General features: G+C 40.9%; 1 protein-coding gene across 6 annotated transcripts in view; it reads right to left on the bottom strand.

Moving 5' to 3' along the window:
* snx13 (sorting nexin 13) overlaps positions 1-17103 on the bottom strand; it is a 206041-nt gene extending 188938 nt beyond the window's left edge. For all 6 annotated transcript variants that reach the window (XR_009656790.1, XM_060942626.1, XM_060942627.1 and 3 more), the window contains exon 1: positions 16906-17103. Coding sequence is in view for 5 of the 6 variants with exons in the window: in XM_060942626.1 (XP_060798609.1) it covers positions 16906-16917 (12 nt within the window). In the remaining variant the exon portion in view is untranslated. The remainder of the gene's footprint in view (positions 1-16905) is intronic.
* Between the last annotated feature and the right edge of the window lie 245 nt (positions 17104-17348).

The raw sequence follows: 17348 nt of genomic DNA, 5'->3' as shown, positions 1-17348 counted from the left end.
GCGGAATATGGCATTTGACCTACAAGATGGCGTCTGTCACAATCTGGATCGGCTGTGACGTCACATGCAAGATCTCTATATGCACAGAGACAGTTTGAAAGACAGCGGGTTGTTCCTACCCACACCCTTCGGAAATGTCTACGACCGAGACCAGACTAAATATTCACATTTAGTCTGGCTTGCCAGGCTATGAAAAAAGGCCAAGAAAGCAAAAATTCTGCCAGGGTATGTAAACTTATGCGCACAACTATCGTTCACAGTATAGTTTAAGACTGAATAACAGCATACAATTTCAACCATGTGGTACTAAAACTCAAAACCCTGGGTGACCACGCCTTTTCTGTGGCAGCACCTTGTGTGTGGAACAGATTACCTTTTGGAGTTCGAAACAAATTTTGTTTTTAACAGATTCAAGAGTTTAACTAAAATGTATTTTTTAGGTTGGCTTTTTATTAGTTCTTATGAAGTTATTGAATAGAAGCTAAGGAATCATTCTTATATTATGATACATTAGTTCTCATTAGGTACATTTGTTTTGAATATCTGTTTGAACACAGGGCAGTTATAGTTATTATTGAACATTTCACAAGATTATAGTTTTTATAGTAAATCATAGGGCGTTTTACCATAGGACACTACCATAAGCTATTTTATATCCGTCATATTTTCATCTTGTAATGCGCATTTGATTATATTATGCAAATTCGTGTAACAGGAGCATTAATAACTACTTATGAAAGGAGTGCAAGGTCTTTACGGGAAAACATCAGACCGAGGTCAAGACCGAAGTCTGATATTTTCCTGTAAAGACCAAGCAAACGAGGTTAATAAGGAGTTTATTATATAGCTTTTTTTTTTTTTATTTCCAAGATTAAATAGATGGTCATTATAATGAGGCATGATGCTGCTTTCAGTCACGTCATATTTGTAACGCAGAGTCACGAACGCAGAATAGCCTAAATGGCTAGCGGTTTCAAAACAATTTATTTCTCCACTCGAGTAATAGATGACATAAGGGGTGTTCACACGGCACATATTTGCATCGATGCTGCAGCGATGTATTTTGTTGCGATATATCTTACACCGGTGTAAATTTTGTGGAGCGTTCACACGTCACAAACCTGCTTACTAGAGAGAAGCGTGTTAGCACTGGTGCATCCCCACTTGCGTTCACACGGCAGTTTTTGCGACCGTGCTATACGATAGTAATAATGTGGAAATGAAATATGCGCATGCGTGAAAATGTACTTCCTTTTCCCGGTTGTCATGGCATCACCAAGCGCCGGGAAAACAACGTGGATGAAGACACCAGTGTTGCCAGATACTGCTGACGTTTTCCGGCCCAAAATATGTTCAAATCCGCCAAAATGCACTTAAAACCGCCCAATCTGGCAACACTGGAAGACACGCAGTTCTGTTGTTGTTGATATTCGCCATTTTGGAAGCACAAAATACCAGGATGCAAATTATGCAATGCCCGTATGTAATCAACTCTCCTCACGTGTAGCGAGTCTACCCCTGTAGCGTTCAGACGGCCCATTTTATAATCGGTGCTGCCCTGCAAGCTAGCATTTACTCCGGAGTAAATTTCTTAAACCACCTCCCGAGCAGGGTTAGATTTGCACCGGTTTAAGCAGCTTTCAGGGGCTACACCGGCATAACTTTGTACCGTGTGAACGCTCTACGGGGCAGCCCCGGTGCTACACCGGAGTAAAAGTTGCTGTGTGAACACCCCTAAATGTTCCGAGAAAGATACAAATTATAATCTATATTGGGTTATTTTTCAACAAAATGGATTTCCAGTTAGTCTTTTATTGCAATATTAAAAGCCAGCATCTTGGAAAGTCCGTTATCACCCATCGAGCATTACGAGAAAATTCTGCCTGCCAAGGAACCAATCAGGGTGCGCAATTTTACTAGAAGTAGCTTGTGTCATATTATCATCATCATCATCATCATCATAAATGGGTGATGAAGCATTGCATCACTGGTTTAGACTACACGACTTCATGAAAGAAGAGACACATTATATACCGTTACATCACCCGTCAGGATCATAGTCTTAGGAAAAGACGACGTTACTGGTCAACGTAACAGTCATTAAACAGAGAGCACAACGTGTGAATGAAGATAAATCTTAAGGATTTATTTAACCAAAACAAGTAGCAAATCAAAACAGCCTGCCTGTTCCAGTTTCAAGAACAAGTAGCAATCAGACCAGCCTGTACCAGTAAACATAGCTACCAAATATTCAGAAAATCAAATCAGTGCATAGTTATAAAAGGTCATGTGATTTGCTAAGTCTCTTCATTACTTAGCATGAGTTTGAATAATAACAGACAACCTCTCTGGAAAACGTGAAAGCCGAGGACCGTCAGTGATTGGAGAACCATGGGGAGTAGAAAAGCATTCTGCAATTCACAGCACACTGAATCTTGAGCATTTTAAGAGCATTTCTAGATTCCTGCATTAGCAAACTAAGCAAAATTTCAGGAAAATAAATTAAGCTACTTGGTACTGACTCACTCACCATTTTCCAGCAATTTTTAACATCGTATTAATGAGGCAGAAAAGCAGAATCCAGCAGAGTAGTGGAAACGTTGGACACAAAGTCCAATACAATGCAGCTTTATGATGTGTTTACTCGGAGTTACGCCAGTGACTCGGTCCGGCTAGTTAGCGAGAGGACAGCACTATCGGAAGGTATTCGAACGGCATTGTAGGAAAATTGACTACAGTGAAAACAGACCATTATGTCGACGAACTAAGTTTAAAATTGATCTGAAATAACTAAATCGATATTCATTAGTATGATAAAAATTAGTTGGTAACAAAACCTGGTTATGAATTGGTTGGCTTAACGATGCTTATTTATTTACAAAATCAGGGAAATACAAAATAGTGAACGCTTCGTGGCAGAAGACAGCTCAGTACAACGAGAAATAAAGTTGTAGTTCAGAGGATAAAGAAATGCGTCACATTTTGAAGTTGTTTGTCTTACATTTGCCAACACGATAAAAACTTTACATTCTCAAAATTTACTGCTGAATCAAACCATTTAACATTTAGTTTAATTCATCTAATTTCACTCAAATAAATAAATAAACAAACAAACAAACAAACAAACAAACAAACACCACTGATCACCACACGTTAATGATTGGCATACGCAGGACATCCTGGTGAATTTCTTCTTTAATTCAGGCCCTGTCCACACGGCAACGGATTCAGGTGAATCCGATACAATTGCTTATCGTTTAGGCCTGGCGTCCACACAGCACCAGCGTTTTGGGTGCCCAAAACGCAATCTTTTTGAGAACGGGTTCCAGAGTGGAAAGATCTGGCAACGTTGCCGTTGTGAAATCGTCTGGATGAGTAGAACGGATTTGTTTACGATGACGTCACAACCACATGTGCTTCACGCCGGGTAGAAGTGTAACGAACTCGATGCGAGTTGTCAACAAATCCTATAACTTGGTTCATGAAACGCGCTTACAAAATATTTTCACTGTGAATATTTATTGTGTAATGGTGCAAAGTGAGAGAGAGAGAGAGAGAGAGAGAGAGAGAGAGAGAGAGAGAGAGAGACTCTGCCCTTAGGGCAGAGTCAATTCCGCCAGCAAAAATAAGGAAAAAAAAAAAAAAAAGGAGCGATCTCACCTTTTCAGATGTTGGTTTAAATCCTACAATACATTCCTCAAAAAGGGCGTAGAAGAGCAAATTAATCCATCAACGTGTAGCATTCAATTTATTCCGGACCATTAAAGACGCCGCCTTCCGCGTAGAATCATACGTCATCCTCGCCGCCATATTGGATAGGTCAAAGCGGAGAATAAAGATTAGCTGCGTTTAACTGTACCAACAGGTTTACCGTCCAAACGAGATCACATGGGATTACCTTTCACAGGTGAGACTGGAAAAATACTTTTCATTGTATTTGGTCATTATAACGTAATTTTACGAGCAGATTTTTCTGACTTTGTGGCTGATATGAAGTCTCGCGCATAATAGTTTATGCGCATGCGTCCTTACTTCTTCTATTGTTCTGGTGTCTCCAAAGGGACCGTCTTACAGCGCCCCTAGAGGTGTGGCATATGTATTGCATCGTTTTCAGCAAGCGTTGCGTTGCCATATGGACCTGATATTTTACTGATCGTTGCCCATTTGGACGCGATATATTTTTAAATAACATCTCGTTGCCGTTGTCGTGTGGATGTAGCCTTAATCAGGCCCGAGTTTCCCAAAAGCATCATCGCACAAAGATCATCGTTAAATGGTAGAGCGAGCAGCTCAATGAATGCTCTCTCTTATAGTTAAGATGCTCTTAGCATGAAGAGGCTTTTGGGAAACCCATCCCTGATTAGTAGATCGGAACGAACAGTTGCATCATGAACAATTGCATAATGAACGATAATGATTGCTTAAGGTGCCTGAGGAAAGATGGTTATCAGGATAATTGCTGCTATGAGTACATCTTTGAAATTCTTAAGAAACAAAGGCTGCTTAATTCAAAGGAAATCATCGACAAGCGTTCCTATGTAAAGATACAAACATTATTTCTGGAAATCCCACTTCTCAGCGGGTTTGGCGTTTATGTAAATGTAGGCATGCAACGCTATACTTTTTGAATATGTATTGTGTTTTGTTTTATTTTTCTTATTATTTTGGTTTTCATATTCGAAATAAACACTACAATCAATCAATTCTGTACAACGATATTTGCACTGCGATACAAGTTTATGCCAATTCAAACCAATGAAATTTAAAAAATAAAAATCGCGATTGTCAGGCTGCGGAATCTTAGATTTTCTGAGCCGTAACTGCATTCTTTCTGCAAACTCTCGCAGATACCAGAGGACTAGCCCCCCCCCCACTGTAACCCTAGCTATGTAATACCCTGTCCACACTAGGGATTTTGTACCGATACGATACTACTTTCGTACCGCAACACCTGTCCACACTAGCAACTATACCGGTACTGTAGTGGTATAACTGTATCGGTACGAAACCCACAAATGTATGGGTTTCGTACCGGTACAGTATCGGTACTGTAGCGCTTCGCTATAGTGTGGACAGATGAAGCGGCTCTGTATCGATACAAATATAATGCGCATTCGCAAAGTCACACACCTCAATCGATGTCTTCGCTGAATAAAATAGTGAAGAACGGAGATTCGTTTTTTTTTCCTCTCTCTCTCTCTCTCTCTCTCTCTCTCTCAACTGCCTCGTGCGTTTTATACGATTCGACTGAATAAATGACCACCAGAAATACAGACTGTACATTGACAACAAAAAGCACACACACGTTTCATCCGCCATATATTCTCGGAAGGAAGTTACTCGGTAACCACGGAAACATTTTGCGCAGACACATTTCAGCTACTGTGAAAGAAAACCACAAACATTTCTCGCTAGTGTGGACAGATGCACTAAACTGTACTGGTATACTTTGTATCGATACAGTTATACCACTATCGTACCGGTATACATGTGAACACAGCTTAATAGGCAAGAGACCGAGGGCTATGGAAATGGAGACCGGCGCCGCCCTACGCGCCACATGGCATGGGAAGGACTTAGAATTGCATTCTTTAGACAGCAGAGGGTGCAAAAATACGTATGACTTCACCCTAGATGGAAGTAACACTGCACTAATGTCAGGAAAAAACAAAAACAAACAAAAAAAAAAAACCAGCTCTAAAATACAAGCTGTTGCGTGGTTGATTGTACAAAAATTGGATGGATGGATCTTTTTCCAGACAGGAGAAGAGTGCCGGTAGTACACAAGTTTAATAAAATGGGTATTTTATTTAATACGCTAATATATTGTACTCCAATCTTTATAAATGTGACAAGTGTGGTCATTTATTAAGAAAATTAAAAGGTTGGGTTTTTTTTTTTTTAATTTAACAAAAGGAATTTCAAGTTGATAAAGAAAAGGAAAAATTTTTTTCATTCCATTTTTTTTTAAAACATCATGGGAAAATCAAATCGTGAATCGGGTGAATCGTTACATGCCTACGTAAATATCTTCTCGTCTCCTCGACGCTACCTGATGAGCGTAAGCCCTGTGCGAAAGCGGATAAAAAGATTAAGATGAGCGTGCGCTCTTTCAGCATCTTTAATAAGTGCTCTATAAATACTCCGAGTGTATCCAGGGCTTTGTGTAAAACAGGTGGGCTGGAGTTTACCTACTTAACACTAATGGAAAGCACTTAGTGTGGCACTCTGATAGGACAGGTGACTCATCAGTTTTCTGATCAGTGCTCAAGCTGAGATGAGCCGCTCTCACTTTCATCTGCCATGTTAATGTGTGCGTTCACACAGTGTGAAGCGGCGCGAGTACAAAAGGTATCCTGAGAGCAAAGAAAGAAACTCTAGAGCATATGGGAGCCTGGGTAAAACCAGGCTTACCTAAAACCAGGCTTACCTAAAACCAGGCTGCCAGATCTGTAGCTTTCCTGAAACACCGGGATACTTTCCCTCTAAGCAAAGTGGGTTTTCATTTTTATTTTTCAATATAACGCCGATGATACAATACAGTAGCACTGCTTAAAGTATAGTACAGATATAGGACAGCGTGAGGCGAGGGAAAAATGTATTATAATAAAAAATGCGCAGGACAAACCAGGAGCTTGGATTTTATTATTAAAATACATTCTGGTCATTCTCTCCTTATTTATACTGCAATCCTACAGAAAGCGACTCTACAACTAGAGAGTAAATATTATGATATAATAGCGATATCATGATCAATTAGGAGTGAGCGATATGACAAACATATCATATCGTGATAATTCAAACCCTGTTTACAAAATGGAGTATACATAAAGGTCTGGTAACAAATTGCCAGTAAACTGGCAAAAAAAAAAAAAAAAATTAAGGGTTCAATTAAAAATAAACCGTTAAACAATAATAAAATTCATATTTTAATTATTAATAACACTAATTTAATAATTTTAAGTCCACAAAAAGAAATTGGAAATGAAAAGGGAAAAAAGCGAATCTTTATTTGTTCAAGACTTTTTTTTACTATTATAATTATTTTAACAATTCGTATTATTATTAATAACCGGGCGGCACGGTGGTGTAGTGGTTAGCGCTGTCGCCTCACAGCAAGAAAGTCCTGGGTTCGAGCCCCGTGGCTGGCGAGGGCCTTTCTGTGCGGAGTTTGCATGTTCTCCCCGTGTCCGCGTGGGTTTCCTCCGGGTGCTCCGGTTTCCCCCACAGTCCAAAGACATGCAGGTTAGGTTAACTGGTGACTCTAAATTGACCGTAGGTGTGAATGTGAGTGTGAATGGTTGTCTGTGTCTATGTGTCAGCCCTGTGATGACCTGGCGACTTGTCCAGGGTGTACCCCGCCTTTCGCCCGTAGTCAGCTGGGATAGGCTCCAGCTCGCCTGCGACCCTGTAGAAGGATAAAGCGGCTACAGATAATGAGATGAGATTATTAATAACCATTAATAATAGCATTTCAAATATCTATTTATTTATTTGTCCGTCGACAAAAAAGAAATTGGCAATGAAAAGGAAAAAGCAAACCTTTATTCAAGAATTTTTTTTTTTTACTATTTTAAATATTCAAAAACAGTTTGAAAACTTAAAGCTGCTTCCAGGCATCATCATCATCATCATCATAATTCATTCATTCATTCATAAAAGACAAAAACAATAAAAACAAAACAATGTTCTCAAAAAAGTGACCTTTTGTGCTGAAACATTAAAAACTTAGATTTTTTTTTTTTTTAATTCTAATGTGATCAGAGATTTCCTTTTTGCTGTTTTTCAGCCTTGGTTTATTTTTATAAACATTAGATAAAACTATCAGTGAACATTTACCATATATTAACAGCAACATACTGTTTCACCGGCAAAACATACTGCTGCAGAAACTCCTGAAACACACTTAAGGCCACATCAATTCGATTAGTTGGTTCTCGGAATCGCCGCTTGAAGAAAACGCAAAATGGGAAGAAAAAAAAAAAAAAATCAAACTCCCGCCCACAGAAAAGGTCACGTGATGTCGAAAACCAATCAAATGGCCCCTTTCACTTTCGTTAAAGACTTGTGAAGTAGCCTACTCCTGGTCAAATCCTTTTTTCTGTGCATTGTAGATGTTCAATTGACTGTAATTCAATCGTTTATTTAGCCTCTCTGTTTACTGGTTTGCCTGTATTGTTTGGTCTATTTCCACCGCTAATTTTACAATCAGAGCATTTTTTTTTTTTAAATTTCGCCCGCTCACTTCATATTTTTCCTGAAAAAATCCAAGAACCAACAAATTAAATTGGTATGGCCTAAGCTATAAACATATTGACAGTTTTAAGGCTACGTTTACATTAGACCGTATCTGTCTCGTTTTCTTCGCGGATGCACTGTCCGTTTACATTAAACCGCCTGGAAACGCCGGGAAACGGGAATCCGCCAGCGTCCACGTATTCAATCCAGATCGTGTCAGCTCCGGTGCTGTGTAAACATTCAGAATACGCGGATACGCTGTGCTGAGCTCTAGCTGGCGTCGTCATTGGACAACGCCACTGTGACATCCACCTTCCTGATTCGCTGACGTTGGTCATGTGACGCGACTGCTGAAAAACGGCGCGGACTTCCGCCTTGTATCACCTTTCATTAAAGAGTATAAAAGTATGAAAATACTGCAAATACTGATGCAAATACTGCCCATTGTGTAGTTATGATTGTCTTTAGGCTTGCCATCCTTCCACTTGCAAGTGGTAAGTGATATGCGCTGGGATCACACACACAGCGGCTCAGTCCCGAATCACAGCTTGTGCACTTCACTCACGCACTGTGTGAGCTGCGCAGGGCCGGAGTGTGCACCCTCCAGAGGGCACTCGCTGTTCAGGGTGGAGTGATTTGGAGCGCAGGATGCCTGCGGAGCCGAGCGTATCCGTGTATTGGTGTTGCTGTGTGCACGCAAATCGTGTATTGGCGTTGCTGTGTGCACGCTAATCGTTTTAAAAACGTTAATCTGATGATCCGATGATCCGGTCTAATGTAAACATGGGCTAAATCTTGCACTAAATTTTCCAAAACATAACCCTGACTAAAATCTGTAAGGACTGTATAGCGTTTAAATGACTTCCAAACTGTTCTTCATAAATTAAACATGGCTTTGGGGAAGCCATGGCCTGATGGTTAGAGAAACAGCTCGGGGACCAAAAGGTTGCTGGTTCAATTCTCTGAACCAGCAGGACTGCCTTAAGTGCCCTTGAGCAAGGCGCCTAACCCCCAACTGCTCCAGCAAGAGTGGCGGCGCACCTTGTGTCTGATTAGCCAATTGTGTCTGATGCGATTATTAGTTCGGGCATTGAACCCAAGCGATTCATAAAATCTTGGATATTTCATCCATGTTCATTTTCCTCATTTCATTAATCTGATCTGGGCAAATATTAGTTTTTATTCAATAGTCACAAAAATAAATAAAATGAATGAATAAATAAATAACAGGAAGTGACAAGTGCAAAGTCATTTTCAACATCGATTTCGTGCAAGTGATACCGTCGCAGGAAACTCATGACACATGCAATACTGTTAAAAAAAAAAAAAAAGTACGGTGACGTCATTTATGTTGATAGTATCACATCGTCAGATCACTGCGCCCTTTTCAAACTCCGCGTTTCACGTAATTTAAGCTCTAGTGCTAAATACCAGCAAGCGATCATAAGGCGCTTCAGCAAACAGTTCCAGGAACTTTAAGAGGAACTACCTCCTGGGGAGCTCTACCGAGAACGACATACCTTTGAGGGCTTCTTTCTGGTTTCACTCGCACCACCAGTAGGAATGCCGAAGTGACATAAACCAGCTTGTAAGCATAATGTTAGCAGAGAATGCAAGCGATTTCTATAGTTCACTTAGACACGTCAAAATCGTGTCATGTTTCTACTCAATAAATCCTGGACTTCACTGTTGGTCTTTTTTCCCCCCATCCTTTAAGGTTTACATGGCTAACAGCAGTAGCCAGTGCGACATTGGCTCATGTTTGACCGATCATTCATTCACGTCTGGACCAGTCACCGTACACTTATCGCTCTTGTGCTGGTACCCCTTTTCCACCAAATCAGTTCCAGGGCTGGTTCGGGGCCAGTGCTGGTGCTGGTTCACAACTCGTTCAACTTGCGAGCCAGCTGAGAACCAGTTTGCTTTTCCATCGCTCACGGTGCTAAGAGAAGACACATCATTACGTCGCTGTATACGTCAGTTACGTCGCTACGTTTGCATAAACCTTGGCGCGAATATCGAAGCAAAAACAACACGGAAGAAGCAGCAGCAGCAACAACAATAATAATAATGGATGACTTCGCGTTTGTACAGCTGCTGCTTCTCGTCGCTTAAAAATGGCGACCTTTCACGGTCTTGTTATTGTTGTCGGTCTTAACAACTCCGCCCCCCCCCCCCCCCCCCCCCGCCCCCGCTGACGTAAGCGGTTCTTTCCTCTGGCCCAGCAGAGAGTTGGTACTAGCCTGGAACCGGTTTTCTGGCCCCAGAGCCAGTTCTTTGTCAGTGGAAGCAGAAAACCCGGTTCCAAACTAAGCACTGGCCCCGAACCAGCCCTGGAACTGCTTTGGTGGAAAAGGGGCATGGGAGAGTAGCAACCCTGAAGTAGAAGCTTTAAAAAAGACGACACTCAAAACAGCATTCACAGTTCTCAAACTACAATTGTTCACAGTTCCTGCAGCGTAGACACACAAAAAAGGGGAACTTCCTCCAACAGTTCTAAGAAATACGAAAAAGTTCCCCCTAGTCCAAAAGCACCAATAAATGTAGACTATAGAAAAGGAATAATAATAATAATAGAGAGCGAGAGTGCACACGATGGATCAAAATGCATTAAAAAAAAAAAAGTTTTAAACTCATTGTGGCGCTCTGGATTGAAATTAATTCCCTTGAAGCCGGTTTTACACGCTACAACCTAATTTTGCTTTCACAAACAAAATCAGCAGCAAGAACTCTTCAGCTGCAAATTAAGACTGGCGATCTTAGACACACCCAAAAGCAGCCATTCAGGAAGTGTCAGAATTTTTGTTTTTTTTAAAAACCTCAGCGTGAGCGCTGCTACAACACAACACTCATCTACAACGCACCACTATGACGACAGAGTAGGATTCAATCACAAAAACTCACAGGACAGCTCCAAATACAGCAGGAGAAACGACAAAACAAAGGAAACATGCTAATGGTCAGAAAAATATTCTTATTCTCTCAAGTTCGCTTTGAAAAATGATTCACATGACCTGATTTTCTGTACAAAACCCAGGTCATGCGATTAATGATGTAAATGCCGTAGACTGTACTCATTTTCCTTCATCGCACGTCTATCGTTAGAGGATCTCACTACAAGGCCTGCACGAATACTCTCAAGAGTTTACTGGGAGAAAGTAAAGACTGCTGGAACTACACAATAGAGCCTGATTGAAATTGCATCAGCGTTTAATACGGCCAATAAACGACAGTGAAAAACAGAGACGCAAGATGGATCCTTCAGCCATGTTACGAGTGTTGTTGCGGAGTCTGTTCGCCAAATGGCACACCGCAGCTCCACTGCTTGCAGAACATGTACTCTGAAATGTCACAAATCACAACAATCAGCTGACCCAAGCAGATTCGAGCACGACTAGGATCGTCTGTCTTCATGGTATTTTTTTTTTTAACCTTTTTGTATTTTTATACACACATTTGACTCTTAAAACTTCAATATCATTTTGTTGTACATTTGCCCAATTTACAAACGTATTCAGGACGATAAAGCAAGTTTATTTTTAAAATACATTATGTTAGCTCGGTGAGGACTCATAACTACGCATAAACGATCAAGAAAGATTTCCCTGATGTTATGGATTTCTTAAAAAAAAAAAAGCCAATATTTCAGATTTTTAAATCCTCTTCAAATATTGAAATCGGGATCAGACTTAAAAGTAGACGGCCTTTCGATTTCCTAAAATCGGCGAAATTTACCTCCCTCTGAAATTTGGTCATTGTGATCTGTTTATTTCTGTAACATTAAAAAAAAAAACATAACCCCAGGCCATTCTGTGACTGGGAAGTTATTTAATTTAAGTGGATTCCTGAGCAAATAATTTGCATGAAATCGCTTGCTTCATGCAGTCAAGTAGACAGAGGAAATCCGTGTGCGCATGCGCAGGTTTACCTTTGAGCGTGCACTGACAGTTCCATCATTCTGTCACTAAACGAACAGCTGATCACACCGAGGTGCCCGCTGACGCCAATACTTATTAGTTTGGTCCTGCGTTTCCTTTCCTTCGTATAGAACATAACGCCTTTTCTTCTCGCTTTCCGTTACTGTAGTCGGTTTTTCACGTTTCATCTTCCATTTTTCTCTCCTGTTTCAAATTTGTATCCCATAATGCCTTGTGCGAACAGGGAAAGCCCACCACGTGATGCATGATGTAGTATCTTGTATTGGGCCATGGTGAAGCAGGAAAAAAAATAGAGGAGAATTTAGAGCCACGTGACTTATTAATTGTTCTATTTAAAAAAATAAATAAATAAATAATAGATTCAATTTATATAGCGCCTTTCTCAAAACCCAAGGTCGCTTTACAAATTATAGGCGGGGGGGGACACCAAAGAGAGGTCAGGATATCATTCCAGTGGTGTAGCAGCCACAGTCCCACCGAAAGGCGCACGAAAACAAGTCCCACCTCCAGCACAGCCGCCATGACGCCGCCACATAATAAAACAGGAAGTCTGATTCGAATTCAGTAATTTCGGTCCACTAAACAAAAATAAATTGGGTGTCGGGGAAAATTCTTTTATGACCTAAATTTGAAAGGCAATACAGCTTTAAAACACAGTCGAAATCAGGCTCATGGGTTTTAAACAGCATGAAGATTTTCACATGGAGGGACGATCTGACGGATGGGAGGGGGAAAAAAAAAAAGAAAACCCAAACACATTAGGTGGTTTTGACTATTTATAGAATGATCTGGTTTCCGATTGACCTTCATATAATCTCGGGGCATCGTGTCACAAAGTTGTGATCTTCACCTGCAACAGTGTTGATGGATAAAGGAAAAGGGGATGAAGTTGCTGGAAAGTTAAGGCCAGTTCAGAAGGGGTTTTTGATCTTTGTGAATGATTTACCTGAGAGATAAGAGACAACACAAGTGAGAATCAAGCAAACTATTTGTTTACACGTCAACTTGCAGCGCTTCGTTGTAAAGACGCAAACGAAAAGGTTAAAAAAAAAAAAAAACTTACACGGGCAAAAACAATACAGGATTCATTCGGCAGTGACTTGATACCGAGGTCCTTTACCCAGCCACATACACAAAAAAAGTCATAAGCCTCCATACTCTTCCACACTTTCGTCTGTTTTGCGGTGTAGAAGGACGTCTGCAACACCAGATAGTTCGAGATGTCGGGGAACTCGACTGAAGCAGAGGTGCCAACCTTTAGTGATCCCATATCAATGATCCAACACAAACGTACAACGTGGATTACATTATTTGCTTAATAATGTTATGTATTAGAAAAAAGTAGGAAGTATCATCTTTATTTTTCTGTATCAAAAATTATAGCAAGAATATTATTGACGTCACATTACAAATGATTGCAACAATTTTATATCTAAAATGCCTGTAGAACAGGATAAAGCGGCTAGAGATAAATGAGATGAGCCATCGTCCCCCCCCAAAAAAAAAATCAAATCACTTTACAATTGAAAAAAAAAAAAAAACATTTTAAACTTGGTCATATACTTGTCGAAAATTGTTCTGCAAGACATTCAACACCTACCAATTGTAACCAATGAAAGTACATAGCATCAGTATGGATAAAGGTCACTGCTGGACTTCACGAAAATATCCGATATTCTCTTATTGCTCCCAAGAGTTTCGGCGTTACCCTTGTGTCCTTCGGTATTAACATGCCGTCGTATGTCGCACATACCCCCATGGGATATAGATATGTCTGCTCAACATGTCGAGCAGAAAGCGTGGTGAACTGACTTCTTAGAAGGGATGATGAAAATAAAGTTGAAAAACTTTTGGTTAACTGTTTTTGTTGGTCTACCGGCTTTAGGTTTACTATCCTTTTCGCTCGACATAATTATACTTCAAAAAGTAAAACTGAAAAAGAAATCACATGACTTGATAAACAAGCAGCATGGCGTCCAGACTCACGCTAGACATGTAAGATTGAATTCTATTGGTCAATGGTTATTGTGGATTTGTTTTTCGACCAATAATTGTAAATTATACTACTCTGGGAAAAAAAAAAAAATTAAATGCAGAAGCACCACCTGCAGAACGGTCAACTATGATGTACCCATGTAAGAAACTCTCAATATCGGAACAATTAGAGCCAAAATCGTAACTGCAGAATTTACTTTGAAAATCTTAATATTACGGCGAAATCGTAATGATTGGCACCTCTGCTGAAGGGTAGTTTTCGAGATCGTATGACAAATCCTTCTTTCCCAGACTGTCGGGGTCAATTCCATTGCACACAGCAATCTTCTGACTATATTTAAAGCCAGCAGTGGCTTCTAGATTACGAGTGCACTCTGATAACCTACCGCTAGTTGTTTAGCTGTGCCGCGGCACATTAGTGTGCCGTGAGAGATCATCAGGTGTACTGTGGGAAATTATCCAATTTCACTTAATTGTTCCGAAAGTAAATTATTTATTTACTGCAAATAATTTGTCTTCGTTCGTCTATGCTAGCGACATATAGTGACAGGCAGAACAATTAAATACTCTTCCACTAGATGGCAGCAGGTAGCTAATTAACCTGCGTATCTACCTGTAGCCACTCAAACAATAGAATTAGTAACGCTTCGGGTGTGACAGCGGTGATAGCGAGGGATAAATATTTGAAAAGAAAAAGTACACAATCCAAACTGGGTCCTGGAGAAAATTCTGACCCAGATGAAGGCCCTAGTAAGAGTAGAGGTCAGAAGAAAGCAAAAAAGGTGATTTTCCACAACCTATCTATGCAAGCTGGGCTTTTCAAGTGTGACTGCTATAAAAACGAAAAAAGGAGAGTGACTCAGAGCTGTTGAAGATCTTCGTGTGTGTCTTTCTTCAATTCCTGCGAGTATATCAGCTTTTTGTGTTCAACTAAACAGGCCCAGGTTTCACACTAAGTAAATTGTGACATTTTTGTTTGGTGGTGTGCCGTGGGATTTTTCGAATGTAAAATATGTGCCGTGGCTCAAGAAAGGTTGGGAAACACTGGTTTAGACCACCAGCTATTTCACTTCCGGTAAAACCCCCAAGAAAAAAAAAAGTCATGTCACTGAAACCCAGCAATACCACTATAGGACAACAGGTCAGCCAGTGTTTTTTACTGGTTTTGACTATTTATAGACTGACCTGGTTTCCGATTGACCTTTATATAAACTCGGGGCATCGTCTCACAGAGTTGTGATCTTCACCTGCAACAGTGTTGATGGATAAAGGAAAAGGGGATTAATGCCGCTTTTCCACTACCAACACGGCTGAGTCGAGCTGAGTGGGGCTGTTGGAGTTGCATTTCGACTACAACCGCGCTGAACCGTGCTGGCTGGAAGTGGGTGGACACATTGGGTGGAGTTAGCGAAAGTGCGTGGACGTCACGTGATGTCGTTAGGCGGCGCAAACAGTGACATCAGTGACCTTTTAAGCAGTAGTCTCATGACCCAGATAGTAATCAATAAACATGGAGGACATGGAGTCGTTAGTGTTGCTGGTCTTGGTGCTGTGGCTTGTTGTCACCGACAACGCCAACAGATACTGGCAAGAGCGTATAGATGAGGCGAGGCGCATAAGGCTTCAGAAATTCTCGTAATTCTTCTCTTCTTCCAGGTTTACAGATCCCAGCGTGGTCGCGGGGCGTGTATAGGCGTGTGAGGACACTCCTCCTCACCAATCAGTGCACAGGGGAGTGTCTCCTCACGCCCCTAGCCCCACTCGGCTCGGCTCGCTTCAGCCCCACTCCAAAACCGTGCGAGTTTTGGGTGCTGAGTAGGGCTGAAGCGAGCTGAGTCGTGCTGCTCTGAGGTAGTCGAAACGCGAGCCGTGTCTGGCTGAAGTGAGCTGAAAAAGGGTAGTGGAAAAGGACCAGAAGTTGCTGGAAAGTTAAGACCGGTTCCTCATGCCATTTACACTTCAACTAGAAAGCTGAGGAGGTTTTATCGGTCAAATAGGATCTTTAACTGTCTCATAGTTCACAAGAGGACAATTCAATCACTAGGACACAGAGCCGAGTCTGTCTTGAGGATCAACATGCAGTGAAAAAGAAAGAAAAAGAAAGGAAGAAAATCCAGTGTGTGTGTGACAGAGAGAGAGAGAGAGTAGATGATGTGCTGTTACAACCAAAAGTAGTGAGAAATTTACACTGGAAACACTGGGTGTGTTTGTTTAATTAATCATTAAACTCCTGTAAGGTTTTTTTCCCCTTTCTACCATGTTGTAAACAGACAGCAAGTTAAATAAAGAGGTCTTAAAATATACAACAAAATAAACAAATATGAACGAAATATTTGGTGTGTAATCCCTTTCTGCACCGTTTCCACCTGAACTGTGAGCTCTACTTTCTTCCAGAATGTCACGAAAGAATTATTATTATTTTTATTTTTGATTTATTCCACCTCATGAGTGATTAGTAAGGAGGTTATAATGTTACTAAACCCCCAGCATTAGGGCAGTAATCCGTGTGAACACACACACACACACACAGAGAGAGAGAGAGACAGACACCAGGCGTGTTTATTTCCGTGCACTGTTCCATGTTTACCTGTTAGCTAAGCTAAGCTAGCTTAGCTAGCTAGCTAGCTAGCTAGCTGTTTAGCTATCATGGATGCTAATCCAACTAGCCAACTGCTGTCACACAACACGGCGGAAAACAAAACTTGTCCAGCCGGAAGCATTACCGCGCACTTACCTCTGCAAACATGGTGGGAGACGTCGAGGCAGAAGCCGCGCAGATTAACCCCAACACATTTTACCAGCTGCCACAGCGCTTTGGTGTGTTTCTCTCTCTTTATTTATTTTGTATTTATTGTTAAAACCAGCCAGCCTTCCAGACTCGCTGCACTCTCCCAGGAGTCTCCATATTGCGAGGTTTACGTCCAGGATGCCCCGCCCCCACGCGTATCTCGTTCTCTGATTGGTCGGAGTGAAGTGACGCAACACAACACGTTCTACCCGTGATTAGTGCAAAGGCATTTTTTTGGCTACACTGAATTTGATAAGAAATTAAATTCACAGTTTTATCTGATTAATTTGCTTATTATTTTGACTTACATACACAAATCTAAATTCTCAGGCAAGAAACCAAATTTTCTGGAACTGTCTGCATATGTGAAACAATATGTCTCCTCAATA

Source organism: Neoarius graeffei, chromosome 16 (genome assembly GCF_027579695.1).
Source record: "Neoarius graeffei isolate fNeoGra1 chromosome 16, fNeoGra1.pri, whole genome shotgun sequence".
Taxonomy (NCBI): domain Eukaryota; kingdom Metazoa; phylum Chordata; class Actinopteri; order Siluriformes; family Ariidae; genus Neoarius; species Neoarius graeffei.
Note: the sequence above shows the minus strand (reverse complement) of the source record. Positions and strands in the feature narration are given on the sequence as shown.